Genomic DNA, 20,090 nt, shown 5'->3' on the forward strand with positions numbered 1-20,090 from the left:
CCACCGGGCTTGTGGTGTATTTCTTCGGTGAGAACGGCAACGGCGCCGTCACCATAGCTTGTAGGCTAGTCCCCCTGCAGGACGCCCTCTCCAATCTCTTCCACGCCGCTCCCTCCTCTTCTCCCATCCACTTACATACCATTGAGATATTGGCGGCCCAGTAGTACTCACTTAGGCTCGGTAGTGCCAGCCCCCCCCCCCTATCCCTACTACGCTGCAAAAATCCCTTCCTCACTCTCGGGGTCTTCCCGGCCCACACAAAACTCATGATACTCTTCTCAATCCTTTTGAAAAAAGCCTTCGTGATCACCACCGGGAGGCACTGAAACACAAAGAGGAATCTCGGGAGGACCACCATTTTAACCGCCTGCACCCTCCCTGCCAGTGACAGGGATACCATGTCCCATCTCTTGAAGTCCTCCTCCATCTGTTCCACCAACCGCGTTAAATTTAACCTATGCAATGTACCCCAATTCTTGGCCATCTGGATCCCCAAGTAGCGAAAGTCCCTTGTTACCTTCCTCAGCGGTAAGTCCTCTATTTCTCTGCTCTGCTCCCCTGGATGCACCACAAACAACTCACTTTTCCCCATGTTCAGTTTATATCCTGAAAATTCTCCAAACTCCCCAAGTATCCGCATTATCTCTGGCATCTCCTCCGCCGGGTCCGCCACATACAACAACAAATCGTCCGCATACAGAGATACCCAGTGTTCTTCTCCTCCCCTGAGTACTCCCCTCCACTTCCTGGAACCCCTCAATGCTATTGCCAGGGGCTCAATCGCCAGTGCAAACAATAATGGGGACAGAGGACATCCCTGCCTCGTCCCTCTATGGAGCCGAAAATACGCAGACCCCCGTCCATTCGTGACCATGCTCGCCATCGGGGCCCTATGCAGCAGCTGTACCCATCTAATATACTTATCTCCAAAGCCAAATCTCCTCAACACCTCCCACAAATAATCCCACTCCACTCTATCAAATGTTTTCTCGGCATCCATCGCCACCACTATCTCCGCTTCCCCCTCTGGTGGGGGCATCATCATTACCCCTAGCAGCCTTCGTATATTCGTATTCAGCTGTCTCCCCTTCACAAACCCAGTTTGGTCCTCATGGACCACCCCCGGGACACAATCCTCTATCCTCATTGCCATTACCTTGGCCAGAATCTTAGCGTCTACGTTCAGGAGGGAAATAGGCCTATAGGACCCGCATTGCAGCGGGTCTTTTTCCTTCTTTAGGAGAAGCGATATCGTTGCCTCTGACATAGTCGGGGGCAGCTGTCCCCTTTCCCTCGCCTCATTAAAGGTTCTCATCAGTAGCGGGGCGAGCAAGTCCACATATTTCCTGTAAAATTCAACTGGGAATCCATCCGGTCCCGGGGCCTTCCCCGCCTGCATGCTCCTAATTCCTTTCACAACTTCCTCCATTTCGATCTGTGCTCCCAGTCCCACCCTCTCCTGCTCCTCCACCTTAGGAAATTCCAGCTGGTCCAGAAAACACATCATTCTCTCCTTCCCATCCGGGGGCTGAGCTTCATATAATCTTTCATAGAATGCCTTGAACACTCCATTCACTCTCTCCGCTCCCCGCTCCATCTCTCCCTCCTCATCCCTCACTCCCCCTATTTCCCTCGCTGCTCCCCTTTTCCTCAATTGGTGGGCCAGCAACCTGCTCGCCTTCTCCCCATATTCGTACTGTACACCCTGTGCCTTCCTCCACTGTGCCTCTGCAGTACCCGTTGTCAGCAAATCAAATTCTACGTGTAGCCTTTGCCTTTCCCTGTACAGTCCCTCCTCCGGTGCCTCCGCATATTGCCTGTCCACCCTCAGAAGTTCTTGCAGCAACCGCTCCCGTTCCCTACTCTCCTGCTTTCCTTTATGTGCCCTGATTGATATCAGCTCCCCTCTAACCACTGCCTTCAGCGCCTCCCAGACCACTCCCACCTGGACCTCCCCATTATCATTGAGTTCCAAGTACTTTTCAATACACCCCCTCACCCTTAGACACACCCCCTCATCCGCCATTAGTCCCATGTCCATTCTCCAGGGTGGACGCCGTTCTTTTTCCTCCCCTATCTCCAAGTCCACCCAGTGTGGAGCATGATCCGAAATAGCTATAGCCGTATACTCCGTCCCCCTCACCTTCGGGATCAACGCCCTTCCCAAAACAAAAAAGTCTATTCGCGAATAAACTTTGTGGACATAGGAGAAAAACGAAAACTCCTTACTCCTAGGTCTGCTAAATCTCCATGGGTCTACTCCTCCCATCTGCTCCATAAAGTCTTTAAGCACCTTGGCTGCTGCCGGCCTCCTTCCAGTCCTGGACCTCGATCTGTCCAGCCCTGGTTCCAGCACCGTGTTAAAATCTCCACCCATTACCAACTTCCCCACCTCTAGGTCCGGGATACGTCCTAACATGCGCCTCATAAAGTTGGCATCATCCCAGTTCGGGGCATATACGTTCACTAAGACCACCGCCTCCCCCTGTAATTTGCCACTCACCATTACGTATCTGCCCCCACTATCCGCCACTATGGTTTTTGCCTCAAACATTACCCGCTTCCCCACTAGTATAGCTACCCCCCTGTTTTTCGCATCTAGCCCCGAATGAAACACCTGCCCCACCCATCCTTTGCGTAGTCTAACCTGGTCTATCAGTTTCAAATGCGTCTCCTGTAACATAACCACATCTGCCTTAAGTTTCTTAAGGTGTGCGAGTACCCGTGCCCTCTTTATCGGCCCGTTCAGCCCTCTCACATTCCACGTGATCAGCCGGGTTGGGGGGCTCTTTACCCCCCCACCCCCTTGTCGATTAGCCATCCCCTTTTATTCAGCTCCTCACCCGGTTCCCACGCAGCTGTGTCCCCCCCAGGCGGTGCCCTCCCGCCCCGCCCACCCCACCCCATACCAGCTCCCCCTTCTCCCCAGCAGCAGCAACCCAGTAAATCCCCCCTCCCACCCCCCCCCCCCCCCCCCGCTAGATCCCCCACTAGCGTAGTTACACCCCCCATGTTGCTCCAAGAAGTCAGCAAACTCTGGCCGACCTCGGCTTCCCCCCGTGACCTCGGCTCGCACCGTGCGACGCCCCCTCCTTCCTGCTTCCAAATTCCCGCCATAATTATCATAGCGCGGGAACAAAGCCCGCGCTTCCCTTTTGGCCCCGCCCCCAATGGCCAACGCCCCCAGCTCCTCCACCTCCCTTCCTCCCTCCCCCACAACCTGTGGAAGAGAGAAGAGTTACCGGGTCGCAGGATTAACAACATAAAAATCATCTCTCCCCCCTTTTTCCCCCCTCTTCACCCCCCATATTCGCCCCACCACTTTGTCTCAAACGTTCTTTTTTATTAACCCGCTTATTCCAATTTCTCTTCAACAATAAATGTCCACGCCTCATCCGCCGTTTCAAAGTAGTGGTGCTTCCCTTGATATGTGACCCACAGTCTTGCCGGCTGCAGCATTCCAAATTTAATCTTCTTTTTATGAAGCACCGCCTTGGCCCGATTAAAGCTCGCCCTCCTTCTCGCCACCTCCGCACTCCAGTCTTGATATACGCGGATCACCGCGTTCTCCCACCTACTGCTCCGAGTTTTCTTTGCCCATCTGAGGACCATCTCTCTGTCCTTAAAACGGAGGAATCTCACCACTATGGCTCTGGGAATTTCTCCTGCTCTCGGTCCTCGCGCCATCACTCGGTATGCTCCCTCCACCTCCAACGGACCCGTCGGGGCCTCAGCTCCCATTAACGAGTGCAGCATCGTGCTCACATATGCCCCGACGTCCGCCCCTTCTGCACCTTCAGGAAGACCAAGAATCCTTAAATTCTTCCTCCTCGCATTATTCTCCAGCACCTCCAGCCTTTCCACACATCGTTTATGGTGTGCCTCGTGCATCTCCGTCTTCACCACCAGGCCCTGTATATCGTCCTCGTTCTCGGCAGCCTTTGCCTTCACGACCCGAAGCTCCCGCTCCTGGGTCTTTTGCTCATCTTTTAGCCCTTCAATCGCCTGTAATATCGGGGCCAACAGCTCCTTCTTCATCTCCTTTTTAAGCTCTTCCACGCAGCGTTTCAAAAACTCGTGTTGTTCAGGGCCCCATATTAAACTGCCACCTTCCGACGCCATCTTGGTTTTTGCTTGCCTTCCTTGCCGCTGCTCTAAAGGATCCACCGCAATCCGGCCACTTTCCTCTCCTTTTTCCATCCGTATCCAGGGGGGATTCCCTTCTGGTTTACCGCACAGTGCTTTTAGCCGTTAAAATTGCCGTTGGGGCTCTTATTAAGAGCCCAAAAGTCCGTTCCACCGGGAGCTGCCGAAACGTGCGACTTAGCTGGTCATCGCCGCACCCGGAAGTTCACCCCGCAGGGCCACGTGACTGGACTGGCCTTAGCCAGCACATCTGAGAGCATGTCCACCATAATTGGGGAGGGCGATAGCTGCAGCGCTGCCGTCGCCATATCTTCTACAGAGGAACTACGCAAGGACTCTATGAATCCGCTGAAGAACTGCACATCGGGTTTCTTGATTCCTTTCCCCTTCCCTTTTGGTATGAGTTCGGTGTAGGACCCTGTAGTACTGATCCAGAATGTTTTCATGTGAAAGTCTCTTGATAAAAACTGTCAAAAAGGCCTAAGAAATGTGGATTCTGGTTGGAGCTACCTAATGTGCGATCTCCCTCTCACATGCCACCACTGGAAGTCCGAGGCTGCCAATACTACTGAGATGTGCGCAATGTGGGTTTACCAGGGAAAATGAAGTGTGTACATCAATTTTATGCACTTCCCGCCTGAGAATCGGTACCTGTAGGTCGCAAAATGCAACCCCTGTGCCCAAAACCGAGGACACATTAATTTCTAGATTTATGACTTCTGTAAATATTTTATCCTAAAAAAGTGAACGAGAAACTAATTGTTGATATTTTATATTCCAGGTCAATTATACAGTTTCGAAGAAGCTGTGTCAGTTGGGTATGTAATTTTATAACTCTGCAGTACATTGTAAACTCCATAAAAATTATCGTTTCAAATATCCACAAGCCATTGTGGACACACCTTTAACAAGCCTTCCCCATGTATCAGGAAAATCCAGTGCTTGCTTTCTATTGGAAAGGTGTTCCAGGCTACTATCATGATTCCAGCTATAACCCCTTCAACCCACTGGTATGCCAATTGAAAAATATTTTTTTTAAAGCATCCATCTTAACCTTGACTTGTCATTGAGGCCCACTATGTCCATCTAGTGACCAGGAGGCCTCAGTGCCCAATGTGAGAAGTCCCAACTGCCAGTTGTATCCTTGGGCAGCTCCGTTTCCATTGTTTGCCTCATAATGGGAAGATTAAGATTTCACCTCCTGCAAAGCCAAAAATGGTTGTTGTCCAGAACATCCATGCCTTTGCAATCTGGCAGATTGCACTAGAATGTCACTGGATATAACCCCAAAGTATTTTAGAGACTGTGGTGCATCAGTGTAATGTTGGGAACATTTCAAACAGCAGGGAAGTTTGCTATGGATGTGAATGACATTGACTTGTTCAATGGATTAGACGCTGCTGCCCTGGTGAAAGTTCTGTCTGTTTACTGGTTGCAATATGGTCAACTTGGGCAGTCTCTTAATTCAGTTCATAAAGGGCCTGAGCCCAAAGAACAAAATCTAAAACCAATGAACACTGTCACATGAAGGAAAAATGTCATACTAGTGCAGTTGAGATTTTGGGGCTGAACTACATTGCAAGAAGATGGGACAGTAGTAGTTATGAAATAAAAGAAAATCACTTATTGTCACAAGTAGGCTTCAATGAAGTTACTGTGAAAAGCCCCTAGTCGCCACATTCCGGCACCTGTTCGGGGAGGCTGGTACGGGAATTGAACCGTGCTGCTGGCCTGTCTTGGTCTGCTTTAAAAGCCAGCTATTTAGCCCAATGTGCTAAACCAGCCAAGTTATACAGGGAATGTCATTGTGAGGATAAATCAAAAATCCACTTGTAATGATCTAATGTTTTGCAGAAAGAAAGCGCACTGTGTTGGCTCGAGAAAACAGCTTCACTATAAAAATGTTCACATTCCAGTTTGTCACAATGTTTGCCTCCATCGTTTACATTGCTTATTTTCTGGGAAGGTTGGTACTTCTCTAAATATCCCAATTTTTATCAGTTAGCAAGTCCTTGATTCATTGTGAGAAATGTTATCAGAAATTTACTAGTATCGTAAAAGAGATTGGGTGGAATTCAATGGAAAAATTTTGAAAAGTTCATTTGTAACAGGTTTTTCAGTGAGTTTCCCACCAGCTCTGATGGTGGGTTCCCCACCGCTATCCAATACCACAGAGAGCGCGATATTCCAACCTCGTTGCAGTTTGCGATGCAACCGGCGAATTTGGAATCTCGCCGTAGCGTGGTGAGAAACCAATTGTTAGCACTTCAGTCCCATTTCCATACAATTGAAGAGAGCTATCCATCATCCAATGGCCTCCTGTCATTCACCGGCCTCCCCAGGAAGTGGTCACGCTGGCGCTGATTAGTACTCCTTTTTAAATACGTGCACCTGATGGAACAGTTTCTGTGGGGAGCAGAGGATGTGAGTAGAAATCTTTGCTCACATGCAAAGAGCCTGGGGACGCAGGGCTTGCCATCCCAGTTCTTGGCAGGGCTGGGGGGACCCTCCACAGGTGTGGGCCACCAATGGGGGGGGGGTGGGGTCAATCGTGGTGGGAACCACTCGCTGCACCTCCATGCCAATCCCTGGATTGTGTGTACTCATTCCGGAGGCAACCCTTGCCCTTGCCCGTCACCCCGGACCACCCATAACCCCCACCGGCTGCCAAGGCCTCTGGTGGTGCAGCTGAAGGCCATTGCCAATAGGGAATTGGCAATCGTGGTTAACTGAGCAGTTCCTGTGAGTGGGCGGGCCATGTAGCATGTGCGAGTCATTGCATAGCTTCCCTAACAGATGGTGATGTCTGGACAGCATATCTGAACACTGCAGGAGCTACACCATACACACGGCAGCCAACATCCAAAGACCCAGGGGATGGGGCATATCCAGCGACATGTCCATGGCCGAGGGTGGCTGAGTGCCACGGGGAGGGGACCAGCACCCAGTCCAGGTGGGGTGTTGTGAGCAGGTGTCCGAGGTACAAGGTCTGGATCCTGGTGAGGGGGGCCCCCCTCACCACTGTGGCCTGAGGTATGTGGAGAGGGTGGGTGGTGGGAGGGTCGGTGGGATTTAATGGGGGAATGGAGGGTCCGGGGTCGGAGCCACTGCTGTTTGTTGGTCTTACACTTTCTCCCAATGCTTTACAGATATTGAATACTATGGCAGGCATGTTGGACGCAGAAGTTGCTCTAGTAATGCCGGTGTTACGCGTTGCGGCCAGACACCAGAGAAGGTGGCAGCAGCAGCGTCTGCAGATGCTCGAGGCAGCAGCCCATGTGCCGGACCCCCCCACACCCTGAGGACCCTGCCGCCCATCAGGCCAGGGGGGGACCCAGATGGGGAGTCCTGCGACAGCCCAGGGTGTACAAGCATCACTGGCCATTCAGACAAATGACAGACAGCACGTGCTGCAGGTGGCTCCGCCTCAATAAGGAGGCAATGCGACACTTGGCGCCATACCTTCACGGACTTGACACCAAATGGAGGAGGACACCCGCTCCCGGTGGCTGTCAAGGTCACTGCAGCCTTGAACGTTTATGCCACGGGATCATTCCAGGGCTCGAGTGGGGACCAGTGTGGTATCTCACAGGCCACAGCCCACAAATGCCCTGTATGCCTGGACAGAAGACTACATTGTTTTTCACATGGACCAGGCCCCACAGGATGCACGGGCTGCAGGTTTCTCCACCATCACCATGATCTCCCAGGTCCAGCGAGTTATAGATGCCATGCATGTTGCTCTGCACTCACCAGGCCATCTGGGATGCCCCATGTTAACCAAAAGGGGTTCCACTCCCTGAACATACAGCTTGTGTGCGACCAGCAGATGCAAATAATGCCCGCTTCCCGTGGTGTGTGCATGACAGCTACATCCTGGGGCAGTCAGTCATCCCTGTCCTCTTCGAGGAGCACCCCAGGATGGATGGCTGGCTCTTGGGGGATAAGGGGTATCCGCTGAGGACCTGGCTAATGACGCCAGTATGGAGGCCGGAGACTGAAGCAGAGACCCGCTACAACGAGGCCCATGCAGCCACCCGGACTATCATTGAGCGGTGCATCAGACTCCTCAAGATGCGGTTCTGATGCCTCGACCTCTCCGGAGGTTCATTGCAGTACACGCCTGCTTTGTTGTGGTCTGCTTGTCCTCTACAACCTCGCACAGCAGTGGGGCGACTAGCTGGAGGTTGCTGACAAGGAACATGTGGCCACCACAGAGGAGGAGGAGGGGGACGAGGAGGAGGAAGAGAAAGTCGAGGAGGAGAAGGAGGGGGGGGGGGGGGGAAACGAGGAGGAGGAGGAGGGGGACAGGGACGATGAAGAGGAGGAGGCGTCGGACCAGCAGGGGCTGGAGGATGAGGCCGGGGAGGAACGTGAGGCCCAGCCGGATGCTTCAGGACGGGCGGCGGCGGTGAAGGCCCGGCAAGCCAGAAAGCCAAGGAGGCCCTCATACTGGCCCGATTCACCTAGGACATGGCCTGGTCCATCGTCGCATTCTTACATGATCCTTGATGTGCTTTGCTCTCCTAACTACCACTACATCTAGTTGTGTCCCCAGGATGCACATCAGAGGTGGAGGCAACCAGCTGTCTACCTCGTCCCAGGCAGCACCGGCTGCCTTGTGGCTCATCCTCCAGGACCCTCGGGGGAACAGGACATCCCTCCTGGCCTCCACCACGTCCAGGAGCCTCCCCAGGTCAGTATCCCCAAATCTTGGGGCCTGATGGAAGGGTTTCCTGGCCGCCATTGTTGCGATCTGGCTGCGGTTGGCTGAGCAAGAGATAAGTGCTGCTCAACGTTGTTAATAATAAGTCGCAAGTTACATTAACACTGCAGTGAAGTTACCGTGAATGGCCCCGAGTCGCCACATTCCAGCGCCTGTTCGGGTACACAGAGGGAGAACTCAGAATGTCGAAATTACCTAATAGCAAGTCTTTCAAGACTTGTGGGAGGGACGAGCACCCGGGGGAAACCTACGCAGACACAGTAGACTCCGCACAGACAGTGACCCAAGCCGGGAATCAAACCTGGGACCTTTTTGCTGTGAAGCGAGCACAGTCCTGGTGAATCATCTGGCAAGCCGGCATTCGGGGCGAAAAGCCCGTGAGACCTCGGTAAGTGCACCAATTAACGTTGAAAAGTGTTACCGGCCTCACTGGGCCGAGCATTGGGAAACTCGCTTACAATGCAATTCCCGCTCAATACAGCACTTGGAAATTTTTCCGGAGAATCGCGCCCTGAGTCACTTTTTTGGGCCCTGGGGAGTTTCTCTCCAGTTTAGCCTACATCGGCGTGATTCTCTGGAAAGATTTCTTAGTGTGGTAGCGAGCAGGAACTGCCGCGAGTTTTCCGGCACTCGGCCCAGCAAGGAAGAGGGAGGAGGAGGAGGGGGAGGATGATGAACAAGCGCCGGACCAACAGGGGCTATTCAACATTAATTGGTCCACTTAACGAGGCCTCATGGGCATCTCGCCGCAAATTAAGGCTCGCCAGCTGTAGTGAATGTATTCCTGTAACAATTCACCATGTGCATATCTGTATTACGCTGTTGCCCATGTGGGCTCCACCTATGGACCATTGTAAGGTATTACCTATGATGTAGCATGTTGGGGCCTGTGTGGGCTCTGCCCCTGGCTCCACCCCTTGAGGGGAGGTATAAAGAGCAGTCGTCCTGTAGGCGGCTCCCACAAACAGATCAGTCGCAGGCAGGCACTGTTCTAGTTGATTATAGCCACAGTTTACTTCTACTCCTGGTTTTGTGTGAATTGATGGTCGCATCACCAGCCGATTCGTCGCCACCCGCGCTCACCAGCTCCCCGCTACCAAGGTCGAGCAGCACTTAAACAGCTCTAGCTCAGCCAACCCCAGCCAACTCTCAACAATGGTGCCAGGAGACCGGCCGCAAGATTCGGGGATTCAGATCTTGCCAGGCTCCTAGATGCAGTGGAGGCCAGGAGGGTTGTCCTGTTCCCCCCCAGGGTCCAGGAGGGTCAGCCATAGGGCAGCCAGTGCTGCTTGTAGCGAGGTGGTTATGAGCGCCGGGAGTGTGACCAGGAGGACTGGCCTCCAGTGTCGGAAAAAGGTCAACAATCTACACTGGGCAGCACAAGTGAATAGACAGCAACGCCTCATTGCACCTACCCCTCTACTCTCCCCCCCGAGACCATTCCGCCCCATGGGAGCATCCATCCCCCAACTCTCCATGTGACCACCAAGCCTCCCTCCACTTCACATCTCCCTTCAACCCCCCAGCCCTTCCTTCACACACCCCCTCCCACTGTGAACCATGCTTGTGGCTAACGATGCCCTCTCTGTGTCTCCTCAGGAAAAGCTCACCCACAACCATTGGGAGAGGGCCCAGATTGGCAGTGGGATGACGAACATAAGAATCCACACCTTCTTCGGGGAGCAGGCCCTGGAAGTGACTGGGGTGGCCCAGGACAGAACAGTCACCAAGGTGGAGGCTGGCGGATGCCGGAGAGGTGAGGAATCACCGGGCCCTGTCAAACATGAGTTGTTATAGCCTTACTGACTGATCCAGCCCTCCCACTAACCACATGTCCATTTTCCTGCAGGTCCTCCAGCCGACGACGCCAGCCCATCCCTCTCCAGCTTCCCAGGAGAACACCTCGGAGGGGAGCTCCGAGAAAGACACAATCGAGGCGTCATAGCTGTCACCCCCACACTCCACCAGCGCAGATACATGCATCTCAGTGGGAAACATTAGTGCTCAGACCTCTGGGGCACAATCTGGTGAGCAACACACAGCTGCTGATAAGAACATAAGAACTAGGAGCAGGAGTAGGCCATCTGGCCCCTCGAGCCTGCTCCACCATTCAATGAGATCATGGCTGATCTTTTGTGGACTCAGCTCCACTTTCCGGCCCGAACACCATAACCCTTAATCCCTTTATTCTTCAAAAAACTATCTATCTTTAGCTTAAAAACATTTAATGAAGGAGCCTCTACTGCTTCACTGGGCAAGGAATTCCATAGATTCACAACCCTTTGGGTGAAGAAGTTCCTCCTAAACTCAGTCCTAAATCTACTTCCCCTTATTTTGAGGCTATGCCCTCTAGTTCTGCTTTCACCCGCCAGTGGAAACAACCTGCCTGCATCTATCCTATCTATTCCCTTCATAATCTTATATGTTTCTATAAGATCCCCCCTCATCCTTCTAAATTCCAACGAGTACAGTCCCAGTCTACTCAACCTCTCCTCGTAATCCAACCCCTTCAGCTCTGGGATTAACCTAGTGAATCTCCTCTGCACACCCTCCAGTGCCAGTACGTCCTTTCTCAAGTAAGGAGACCAAAACTGAACACAATACTCCAGGTGTGGCCTCACTAACACCTTATACAGTTGCAGCAGAACCTCCCTAGTCTTAAACTCCATCCCTCTAGCAATGAAAGACAAAATTCCATTTGCCTTCTTAATCACCTGAAAACCAACTTTCTGCGACTCAAGCACTAGCACACCCAGGTCTCTCTGCACAGCAGCATGTTTTAATATTTTATCATTTAAATAATAATCCCTTTTGCTGTTATTCCTACCAAAATGGATAACCTCACATTTGTCAACATTGTATTCCATCTGCCAGACCCTAGCCCATTCACTTAGCCTATCCAAATCCCTCTGCAGACTTCCAGTATCCTCTGCACTTTTTGCTTTACCACTTATCTTAGTGTCGTCTGCAAACTTGGACACATTGCCCTTGGTCCCCAACTCCAAATCATCTATGTAAATTGTGAACAGTTGTGGGCCCAACACTGATCCCTGAGGGACACCACTAGCTACTGATTTCCAACCAGAGAAACACCCATTAATCCCCACTCTTTGCTTTCTATTAATTAACCAATCCTCTATCCATGCTACTACTTTCCCCTTAATGCCATGCATCTTTATCTTATGCAACAACCTTTTGTGTGGCACCTTGTCAAAGGCTTTCTGGAAATCCAGAGAGACCACATCCATTGGCTCCCCGCTATCTACCGCACTGTTAATGTCCTCAAAAAATTCCACTAAATTAGTTAGGCACGACCTGCCCTTTATGAACCCATGCTGCGTCTGTCCAATGGGACAATTTCCATCCAGATGCCTCGCTATTTCTTCCTTGATGATAGATTCCAGCATCTTCCCTACTACCGAAGTTAAGCTCACTGGCCTATAATTACCCGCTTTCTGCCTACCTCCTTTTTTAAACAGTGGTGTGTCACGTTTGCTAATTTCCAATCCGCCAGGACCACCCCAGAGTCTAGTGAATTTTGGTAAATTATCACTCGTGCATTTGCAATTTCCCTAGCCATCTCTTTTAGCACTCTGGGATGCATTCCATCAGGGCCAGGAGACTTGTCTACCTTTAGCCCCATTAGCTTGCCCATCACTACCTCCTTGGTGATATCAATCCTCTCAAGGTCCTCACCTGTCATAGCCTCATTTCCATCAGTCACTGGCATGTTATTTGTGTCTTCCACTGTGAAGACCGACCCAAAAAACCTGTTCAGTTCCTCAGCCATTTCCTCATCTCCCATTATTAAATCTCCCTTCTCATCCTTTAAAGGACCAATATTTACCTTAGCCACTCTTTTTTGTTTTATGTATTTGTAGAAACTTTTACTATCTGTTTTTATATTCTGAGCAAGTTTACTCTCATAATCTATCTTACTCTTCTTTATAGCTTTTTTAGTAGCTTTCTGTTGCCCCCTAAAGATTTCCCAGTCCTCTAGTCTCCCACTGATCTTTGCTACTTTGTATGTTTTTTCCTTCAATTTGATACTCTCCCTTATTTCCTTAGATATCCACGGTCGATTTTCCCTCTTTTTACCGTCCTTCCTTTTTGTTGGCATAAACCTTTGCTGGGCACTGTGAAAAATCACTTGGAAGGTTCTCCACTGTTCCTCAACTGTTTCACCATAAAGTCTTTGCTCCCAGTCTACCTTAGCTAGTTCTTCTCTCATCCCATTGTAATCTCCTTTGTTTAAGCACAAAACACTAGTGCTTGATTTTACCTTCTCACCCTCCATCTGTATTTTAAATTCCACCATATTGTGATCGCTCCTTCCGAGAGGATCCCTAACTATGAGATCCTGAATCAATCCTGTCTCATTACACAGGACCAGATCTAGGACCGCTTGTTCCCTCGTAGGTTCCATTACATACTGTTCGAGGAAACTATCGCGGATACATTCTATAAACTCCTCCTCAAGGCTGCCTTGACCGACCTGGTTAAACCAATCAACATGTAGATTAAAATCCCCCATGATAACTGCTGTACCATTTCTACATGCATCTGTTATTTCTTTGTTTATTGTCTGCCCACCATAATGTTACTATTTGGTGGCCTATAGATTACTCCTATCAGTGACTTTTTCACCTTACTATTCCTGATTTCCACCCAAATGGATTCAACCTTATCCTCCATAGCACCGATGTCATCCCTTACTGTTGCCCGGATGTCATCCTTAAGTAACAGAGCTACACCACCTCCCTTACCATCCACTCTGTCCTTCCGAAAAGTTTGATACCCTCGGATATTTAACTCCCAGTCGTGACCATCCTTTAACCATGTTTCAGTAATGGCCACTAAATCATAGTCATTCACGATGATTTGCGCCATCAACTCATTTACCTTATTCTGAATACTACGAGCATTCAGGTAAAGTACACTTATGTTGGCTTTTTTACCTCTGTTCTTAATCTTAACACCTCGATCAGTAACCTCTCCTAAGTTATATTTCCTCTTAACCTTTCTCCTAATTTTCCTTGTCGTTGAACCCATATCTTCCTGTAACAACCTGCCGCGTCGCTTACCATTAATGTTTTCACTTCCCGTTTTATTTCTTTTAGTATTCCTTGTCCTATTCACTGAGCTCCCCTCAGTCACTGTACCTTGTACTGTCGCCCTTTTTGATTTTTGACTATGGCTTCTCTGCCTTACACTTTCCCCCTTACTGCCTTTTATTTCTGTCCCTGTTTTACTACCTTCCAACTTCCTGCATCGGTTCCCATCCCCCTGCCACATTAGTTTAAACTCTCCCCAACAGCTCTAGCAAACACATCGGTTCCAGTCCTGCCCAGGTGCAGACCATCCGGTTTGTACTGGTCCCACCTCCCCCAGAACCGGTTCCAATGTCCCAGGAATTTGAATCCCTCCCTCTTGCACCATCTCTCGAGCCACGTATTCATCCTCTCTATCCTGACATTCCTACTCTGACTAGCTCGTGGCACCCCGGAAGTCGAATCCGGGGGAGACATTGACTACCCGTCACGACTTTCACCAACACCCTCCACCATCCCAGAGACACTCACTTCGGTTGGGCACTTTAGTGAAGTGGCTCCTGGGACATTATCTGATGCACACCACACACACATGCTCTGGACAGCAGGTGGAGGTAGGAACTCGCGAGAGGCGGACAGTCGGATGGAAGGCCGACCCCAGGAACTCGCTTCTGTTCACATGGGTTTCAGGCTTCTGGAATGGACAATCCAATCGATCGTGGGGATGCGGTCACAGAACCAGGGACTGAATGAGGGCTTGTTGGCGAGCGACTAGCACCTGCAGATGCAGGTGGAAGAGTGCAACTGCATGTAGGAGTGTGCCACCCAGGCAAACACTGCACGGGTGACGTTCACGGTGGAATCCTTGGGGCAACGGTTTCGGCTATGGATCAGCATGTCCAAGGTCTGGGGCAATCGTTGCAGATGGTGTCCGAGGCGCAGGACAGGGCTGCCCTCTCACAGGCAGCCATGTGCCAGAACCACCTGGACATTGCAGTGACGCTCCTGAGTGTGGCCCAGTCACGGCAGGCCATGGCTGAGAGCGTCAGCAGCATTTCCCACTGGCACTGCTGACGTGGCACAGGCACAGATGGAGATGGCCCAGTCCTGAGGGAGATGACACAGTCACTGGCTGATGTGGAACAGATCCAGAAGGTGGTGGCACAGTCAATGGGTGATGTGGGGCAGTCCCAGATGGAGGTGGTCCACTCCTTGTGCCCCATGGCCACGAGCATGCAGACCCTGGTCAAGATGGCAGTGGGCCTCCAGGACTGGCAGCACCAGGTGGCGGTGGAGCCTTGGGATAGCTCCGCTCGCACCACCTGAGATGGTGCCCATGCCAATGACTCCCGCAGGTGAGGTGCCGCAAGACTGCAGCACCTCGGACTCCGTCCCCCTGCTGTCCTTGGCACATCCGGTGTGCAGCGGACAGAACAGGATGGCCACACCACCTGGGACACCATTTTCCCCAGAAGCTGGCTGCCAAGGGGATCTAGGTCGCAGGCGGAAATTACAGCAGGCCGCTTCCACTCGTCTGGGGTGGGCTCGTCTGTGCTGGCCACAGAGGGGCGTGTGTGGACAAAGGAAATGGACAGACTTTGGAGGTAGGCTTGGCTCGGGCAGCGCAGTTTAGCGAGCGCTCACTGCTCCAGTGTCCAACTCCCACCCCCACATCACCCACCCCAACATCCCCACCAAAATCACCCCAGGCATTCGATGGGACGGTGTGATGGAATGACCAGCTCGCATGCAGGGATCACCCAGGTGGATGGTTGAAAGTTCGACCGTGGGCCGGAGTCAGACATTGTTGAACGATGCGGAACACCGGAGCTCATCCCAGAGCGGCTTGTCATCATCCTCTATCTCATGGACGATACCTGCTGTTACTGCCAACCCAGGGCCTACACCCCGTAGTGCAGCAGGTGTGTATCACGGAGGGTGTTGCAGGTGGGGGGAGGGGGGTTTGCAGGGGGAAATGAGTGGGGGTGGGGTGCAGAGTCTGTGCACCTGGTCAGTCCACCCACCGCTCCCTCCAAGTCGGTGAGCCTGCAGGCGATCAGAGTGTCCCATGCACAATAGGCCCTGGAAAACATGTTGTGCGGCTGATGCACAACTGATGGGTACAACTGTGGCTTTATTACAGTCAGATGCATGGCCTCCTGCTGCAGCTGGCGAAATGGCAGGGCACTGGAGGTCATGCATATTTATACATTTCGCTGTGGGTGGAGCCAGCTGGCAGGAGCTACCGGCGAACCTGTAGTGCAAGTCCTACCTTACATCTCCTATTACAGTGGTTCACCACATTCACCCCCTGTTAAAAATGAGTCCGGTAGGGGTGACGTGAAAATATATATACAATTAGTGCAATTATGTACAGTGGTAGGGAAAGAAAAGTCCATGTTGACGGTCCGGAGTCCGTCAAAGGTTCAGTCGGTCCGGTGCTTTGGTGCTTCGTTGGGAGCGGCGTAATGGTGGTGGCGAAGTCGGTGCTGGCGGTGGTGGAGGTGGCACCGATGACGGTGGTGGCGGTGCTGATGCTGGCCAGTCATCTGGGAACTCCGGGAGTGTGCAGAAGTCCTCTTCGTCCTCTTGTGCGGAAAAGGGGAGGTGGGGGTGCTCTGCTGGGGTCAATATTGGTGGAGCGGTGGAAGGTGGGGGGGGGGGGGGGGGGCGGCGCATTGGTGGGGGGGGGGATGTTGGGGTGGAACCTGACGGTGCCAGGTCCCTGAGTGAGAAAGTATCTTGGCGGCCGTCGGGGAACTCAACGTAGGCATATTGAGGGTTGGCGTGGAGCAGATGAACCCTGTCCACCCAGGGGTCCGCCTTATGGAGTCGGACGTGCCTACGGAGAAGGACCGGTCCTGGAGCAGCGAGCCAAGTCAGGAGCGACACCCCGGATGTGGACTTCCTGGGGAAGGTAAAAACACGTTCATGACGTGTGTTATTAGTGGCGGTGCACAATAGTGACCGGATGGAGTGTAGAGCGTCAGGGAGGACCAGGGATGAATGAGGATCCCCTGTCATTGTGGATGTAGGCAGGGAAACTGAACAGAGTGAAGATGGTGCTGAGGGCCTTGATGACCGTGGCAGACATCATATCGGGGCATGGGATGGCGAAGGGAATCTGGAGTACTCATTGACCACACTGAGAATGTACGTGTTACGGTCGGTGGAGGGGAGGGTCCCTTTGAAATCCACGCTGAGGCGTTCAAAGGGGCGGGAAGCCTTCACCAGGCGCGCACGGTCTGGCCGGTAGAATTGCGGCTTGCACTCCGCACAGACCTGGCAGTCCCTGGTGACTGTCCTTACTTCCTCGATGGAGTAGGGCAGATTGCGAGCTTTGACCAGATGGTACAATCGAGTGACCCCCGGGTGACAAAGGCTGTCGTGTAGGGCCTGGAGTTGGTCCACTTGTGCGCTGGCACATGTATCTCGGGAGAGGGCGCCTGGGGGCTCGTTGAGTTTACCAGGGCGATACAAGATCTCGTAATTATAGGTGGAGAGCCTCATTCTCCACCGCAAGATTTTATCATTTTTGATCTTGCCCCGCTGTGTGTTATTAAACATGAAGGCTACCAACCGTTGGTCCGTAAGGAGAGTGAATCTCTTACCGGCCAGGTAATGCCTCCAATGCCGCACAGCTTCAACGATAGCTTGGGCCTCCTTTACGACGGATGAGTGTCGAATTTCAGAGTCATGAAGGGTGCGGGAAAAGAATGCCTGCCTGGTTTAGAGTGGCGGCAAGGACGATGTCTGAAGCGTCGCTTTCTACTTGGAAAGGCAGTGACTCATCCACTGCACGCATCCCGGCCTTGGCGATGTCAGCTCTGATACGGGCGAAAGCATGTTGTGCCTCAGCCGCGAGGGGGAATTGGGTGGACCGAATGAGTGGGCGGGCCTTGTCTGCATAGTTTGGGACCCACTGAGCGTAGTAGGAAAAGAACCCCAGGCAGCGTTTGAGGGCCTTGGGGCAAAGGGGGAGGGGAAGTTCCATGATGGGGCGCATGCGGTCGGGATCAGGCCCGAGAAGTCCGTTTTGGACTATATAGCCGAGAATGGCTAACCGGGTCGTGCTGAACACACACTTCTCTTTGTTATAGGTCAGGTTGAGAAGTGTGGCAGTGCGGAGGAATTTATCGAGGTTGGCATCGTGGTCCTGCTGGTCATGGCCGCAGATGGTGACATTATCTAAGTACGGAAAGGTGGCCCACAAACCGTACTGGTTGACCATTCGGTCGATCTCTCTTTGGAAGACCGAGACCCCATTTGTGACACCGAAAGGGACCCTAAGGAAGTGGTAGAGGCGACCGTCCGCTTCGAAGGCAGCGAATGGCCGGTCCGACTTCCGGATGGTGGTAGGCGGATTTCAGGTCAATTGTTGAGAAGACCCGGTACTGCGCAAACTGATTGACCATATCAGATATGCGTGGGAGGGGGTACGTGTCGAGCTGCATGTACCGATTGATGGTCTGGCTGTACTCCACGACCATCCTATGTTTCTCCCCAGTTTTAACCACTCCCACTTGGGCTCTCCAGGGGCTGTTGCTGGCCTCGATAATACCCTCCTTAAGCAGCCGCTGGACTTCGGACCTGATGAAGGTCTTGTCCTGGGTGCTGTACCGTCTGCTCCTCGTGGCAACGGGCTTGCAATCCGCAGTTAGATTGGCAAAAAGGGAGGGGGGATCGACCTTGAGGGTCGCGAGGCCGCAAACGGTAAGGGGGGGTAAGGGCCTGCCGAATTTGAGAGTGAGGCTCTGGAGGTTGCACTGGAAGTCCACGACCAACAGGAGTGCAGCGCAGAGATTAGGAAGGACATAGAGGCGGAAGTGACTAAATTCTACCCCCTGGACCGTGAGGGTGACTGTACAAAAACCTCGGATCAGGACGGAGTGGGATCCGGATGCTAGGGAGATCCTTTGATTGGCAGGATGGACCGCGATGGAGCAGCGCCTTACCGTGAACGAAGTATTCGGTGCTCCCGGAGTCCAGCAGGCACGAGGTCGCATGGCCATTGATTTTGGTGGTCAGGTTGTGCGGGCGAGATTGGTCCAGCATCATCGAAGCGAGCTGCGGGTAGCCACCGGATGCTTCGGGTGGCGAGCGAGTGCGGTTCTGATGTCGGGATATCCAATGTGGGGGACAAGATGGCGGCGCCCATGGTGCGCACATTGCGGAGTCGGGACAAGATGGCGGCGCCCATGGTGCGCACATTGCGGGGTTGGGACAAGATGGCGGCACTCATGGGGCGCACTTGGCCGAAGGGGGACAAGATGGCGGCGCCCATTGGTCGCACATGGACCGGGAGGAGAAGATGGCGGCTCCCATTGTGCGTCTGGCATGGGGGAGGGGGCGATAGCGGGCACGATCGCAGCGACTGCGCGGGCCTGGAACACAGCCGCGAATTGGCCCTTTCTACTGCAGGCTTTACAAACTGCAGTGCAGGCCGGGCAGTGTTGGCGGGGGTGTTTCTGCTGACCGCAGAAGTAGCAGCGGGGACCCCCAGGGTGCGCGGATCGGCGTGCGGCGCAGGTGTATTGGGAAGGCAGGGCCCCGGCTGAGGAGGTCGTCGGCGGGGTCCATAAGGGGTAGGAAGGAGTAGAAGGGTGGGCAGCGTGGTGGGAGGGGTACGATTGTACTATACGGGATGCGACCGTCATGGAGAGTGCCAAGGTTTTTGTCTTCGCCAGTTCGAGCGTGGCCCCTTCCAGTAATCATTCTCGGATGCGGTCCAACGCAATCCCCGTCACGAAGGCATCACGCATGAGGAGATTCGCGTGTTCGGCGCCCGTAACGGCCTGACAGTCACAGTCCCGGACAAGTGGAATTAGGGCTTGCCAGAAGTCTTCGATGGACTCACCAGGTAGTTGCGAGCGGGAGGCAAGTACATGCCTGGCGAAGAGCGTGTTCGCCTTCTGCGCGTCTTGGATCAACGGGAACACGCTGGAGCTCAGTCTGGAGTACAGGACGTTTATCCTCTGAGCCTCCGTTGGCTCGGGGTCCGCAGCCTTGATGTAGGCCTCAAAACATGCTTGCCAGTGAGTAAAGTATTTTCTGGGGTCGGGCGAGTGCGGATCCAGCTGCAGGCGATCGGGCTTAATTCTGATATCCATTCTGTGGAAAATCTGACTGTAATAAATTGATGCACGATCAATTGCACAAAGACTAAA

The 20,090-nt window shown here is 52.8% G+C and overlaps 1 protein-coding gene across 1 annotated transcript in view; it reads left to right on the top strand.

The window, feature by feature from the left end:
• LOC140430273 (anoctamin-9-like) overlaps window positions 1-20,090 on the top strand; it is a 630,447-nt gene that overhangs the window by 281,766 nt on the left and 328,591 nt on the right. The window contains exons 14-15 of the mRNA XM_072517696.1: window positions 4,928-4,964; window positions 6,001-6,112. Of these exons, the coding sequence (XP_072373797.1) occupies window positions 4,928-4,964; window positions 6,001-6,112 (149 nt within the window). The remainder of the gene's footprint in view (window positions 1-4,927; window positions 4,965-6,000; window positions 6,113-20,090) is intronic.

The sequence above is a fragment of the Scyliorhinus torazame genome, chromosome 10 (genome assembly GCF_047496885.1).
Source record: "Scyliorhinus torazame isolate Kashiwa2021f chromosome 10, sScyTor2.1, whole genome shotgun sequence".
NCBI lineage: Eukaryota > Metazoa > Chordata > Chondrichthyes > Carcharhiniformes > Scyliorhinidae > Scyliorhinus > Scyliorhinus torazame.